This window comes from Aplysia californica, unplaced genomic scaffold (assembly GCF_000002075.1).
Source record: "Aplysia californica isolate F4 #8 unplaced genomic scaffold, AplCal3.0 scaffold00215, whole genome shotgun sequence".
Classification (NCBI taxonomy): Eukaryota; Metazoa; Mollusca; class Gastropoda; order Aplysiida; family Aplysiidae; genus Aplysia; species Aplysia californica.
Genome location: NW_004797485.1, coordinates 1,107,183 through 1,109,721, shown reverse-complemented (window position 1 = coordinate 1,109,721; position 2,539 = coordinate 1,107,183). Strand labels below are relative to the sequence as shown.

The 2,539-nt window shown below is 45.4% G+C and overlaps 1 protein-coding gene across 1 annotated transcript in view; it reads right to left on the bottom strand.

Moving 5' to 3' along the window:
- LOC101847113 overlaps nt 1–2,539 on the bottom strand; it is a gene marked incomplete at its 5' end in the record, with an annotated part of 8,441 nt that overhangs the window by 3,681 nt on the left and 2,221 nt on the right. Inside the window, 1 exon segment of the mRNA XM_013083172.2 lies at nt 430–598. Coding sequence (XP_012938626.1) covers nt 430–598 — 169 coding nt within the window.

The following is a 2,539-nucleotide window of genomic DNA, read 5'->3' as shown; positions in this document are numbered from 1 at the left end:
CAAAGGTTAGGTGAACTCACGCATACACGCAACAAGACAGGACATCAATAAAAACATGTTTTATGTTCTGAAACTACCCAACTCTGTACTGTAAACATTTTCTGTCTGTCTGTCTGTCTGTCTGTCTGTCTGTCTGTCTGTCTGTCTGTCTGTCCGTCCGTCCGTCCGTCCGTCCGTCCGTCCGTCCGTCCGTCCGTCTCTCTCTCTCTCTTTCTCTCTCTCTCTGTGTCTCTCTTTCTCTCTCTCTCTCTGTCTCTCTGTCTCTCTTTCTCTCTCTCTCTGTCTCTCTCTCTCTCTTTCTCTCTCTCTCTCTCTGTCTCTCTCTCTGTCTCTCTCTCTCTCTCTCTCTCTCTCTCTCTCTCTCTCTCTCTCTCTCTCTCCATAATAGCATAATACTATGTCAGTTTACTATCCCTCCAGCTCACTTACCCCTTGATCCTGCAGCTCCAGAAACTTCCGGTACAACTCCTGCTTTTTCCACAGTCTCCTAAACAATGTCTCGGGCTCTAAGAACTTCTCGTAGTGAGCTTGTGACGAACACACCTTGGCACAAACCGCTTCACGGGCCTTGATCAGGTCATTATAAAATTCGGCATATCTGTACCACACAGAAGAGAACACAGGCATAGAATCAACAACTGCCCAGGTCCCGTCGAATTTGACATTATTAATCTGTCCCCCCGGTTTTATGCAAAAAAAATTAAAAAATAATGCAACCTGAGCCCCAAAAATGTGTGTTTTTCCTACAGTGGCCTCAAGTTTCGTAACATTGTGATCAGAGGAAAAGTTACTGGTATCTGTGGTGTAGTGGTTAGGCGCTTTGCCATCGCACACAGAGGACACGAGTTCGATTCCAATGTGGGGAGAATTTTTATTGAGTATCTCAACCCCTCTGCTGGGATGTTGTATCCCTCTCAGCCCGGGTCTGTCTGCTGGGATGTTGTATCCCTCTCAGTTCGGGTCTGTCTGCTGGGATGTTGTATCCCTCTCATCCTGGGTCTGTCTGCTGGGATGTTGTATCCCTCTCAGCTCGGGTCTGTCTGCTGGGATGTTGTATCCCTCTCAGCCCGGGTATGTCTGCTGGGATGTTGTATCCTTCTCAGCTCGGGTCTGTCTGCTGGGATGTTGTATCCCTCTCAGCCCGGGTCTGTCTGCTGGGATGTTGTATCCCTCTCAGCCCGGGCTGATCCTGACAGGCAGAGTTGAAGCAGTCCGTCTTCTAAACTGTCTAAACTGTGTCAAAGGGGACGTAAAAACACATAATATATATAAAAAATTGTTTCGATTCCTACGGGGTGAGGTTGTTCCACTGGATGTCTCCGTCCTACTTCTGGGAATTGTGTACCCCAGTCAGCCCGAGTGGAAGCAGAAGGCTTCGTAAATCAACAATACTGTGTCAAAAGGGACGTAAAATATTGCCAGTGAAAAAAACCCAAGAAAAAACCCCCAAAAGCAAAAAAAAACCAACAAACCCCACCTCCTTCAAAAAGAGAAATGTTGGGAGCCAAAACCATCTGTGGAAAAAGAATATATATATATATATATGTGTGTGTGTTATATATAAATATAACATGAACATGGTTTGGACATCCCACTCCACCCTGTTGGTTTTTATTTTTTTATTTTTCCCCTTTTCTGGGGGGGGGGGGGGGTTGACACAATAATGGACCTTGTCTTGCCACTTAATGGCCCTAGCTCTTCTGAGACTGGCGGTGTGGAGATGGTTCAGTTCCTTGGCGAGACGCTGGAAAACCGTTTCTGCTTTGGTAAGTGTTTTACGGCGCTCACAACTGCATAAAGTTATATGAGCGCGCGAGATACATTTATTGAATTAAGCATTTTCAGTTTGATAGGAATACAATTTTGAATTTTGCAGGAGTGGCGGCAGCAGCCTACTCTTATCGATTTTAGGACCACCGAGGGATCTTTAATGTGCGCAACTTGCACATGGGACCTCCAAGATTTTTCACCCTTATCCGAGGTGTGGCTGAAAGACAGCAGTAAGAAGAAGCCAAGGAGTAGCAGTAGAAAGGCTGCAGAAAGACTCAGGAGCCCAAAGGATGGGACAAAGGGGAGGAGGGAGGGGGGGGCAGAAAGTGGAGACGAAAGCAGACGACAGAACAGTAGGCTTCGGCCACCGCCCGCGCAAAATTCAACAATTCCAAACTGAAAATGTTTGGTGGAGCTCATATGACCTTATGCAGTTGCGTAAAACAGTCCAAAAACAAAAGTGGACATCCATCAAAGAGAGCCATCATCCAATCATTCCTGTCCCCGTTGTTTTAGGAAAGAAAAATTATGCAAAATGAGCCCAAAAATGTGAAATTATGCGATTCTGTTAATTTTAACAAAGAAAGATAAAGTAAAATAATCAGAAATTATGCAAAAAAATGATCAAATTTTGCTAAATTATGCGGGGTGCATAAAACCACGGGGACAGTTTTTCCAATCAACTCCACACACAACAAAGCTTTGTTTCTGTTTTCCTTTGGAGGTCTGCACCCCAGACAGATCGAGATCGAACCAGTCTGAGCACACA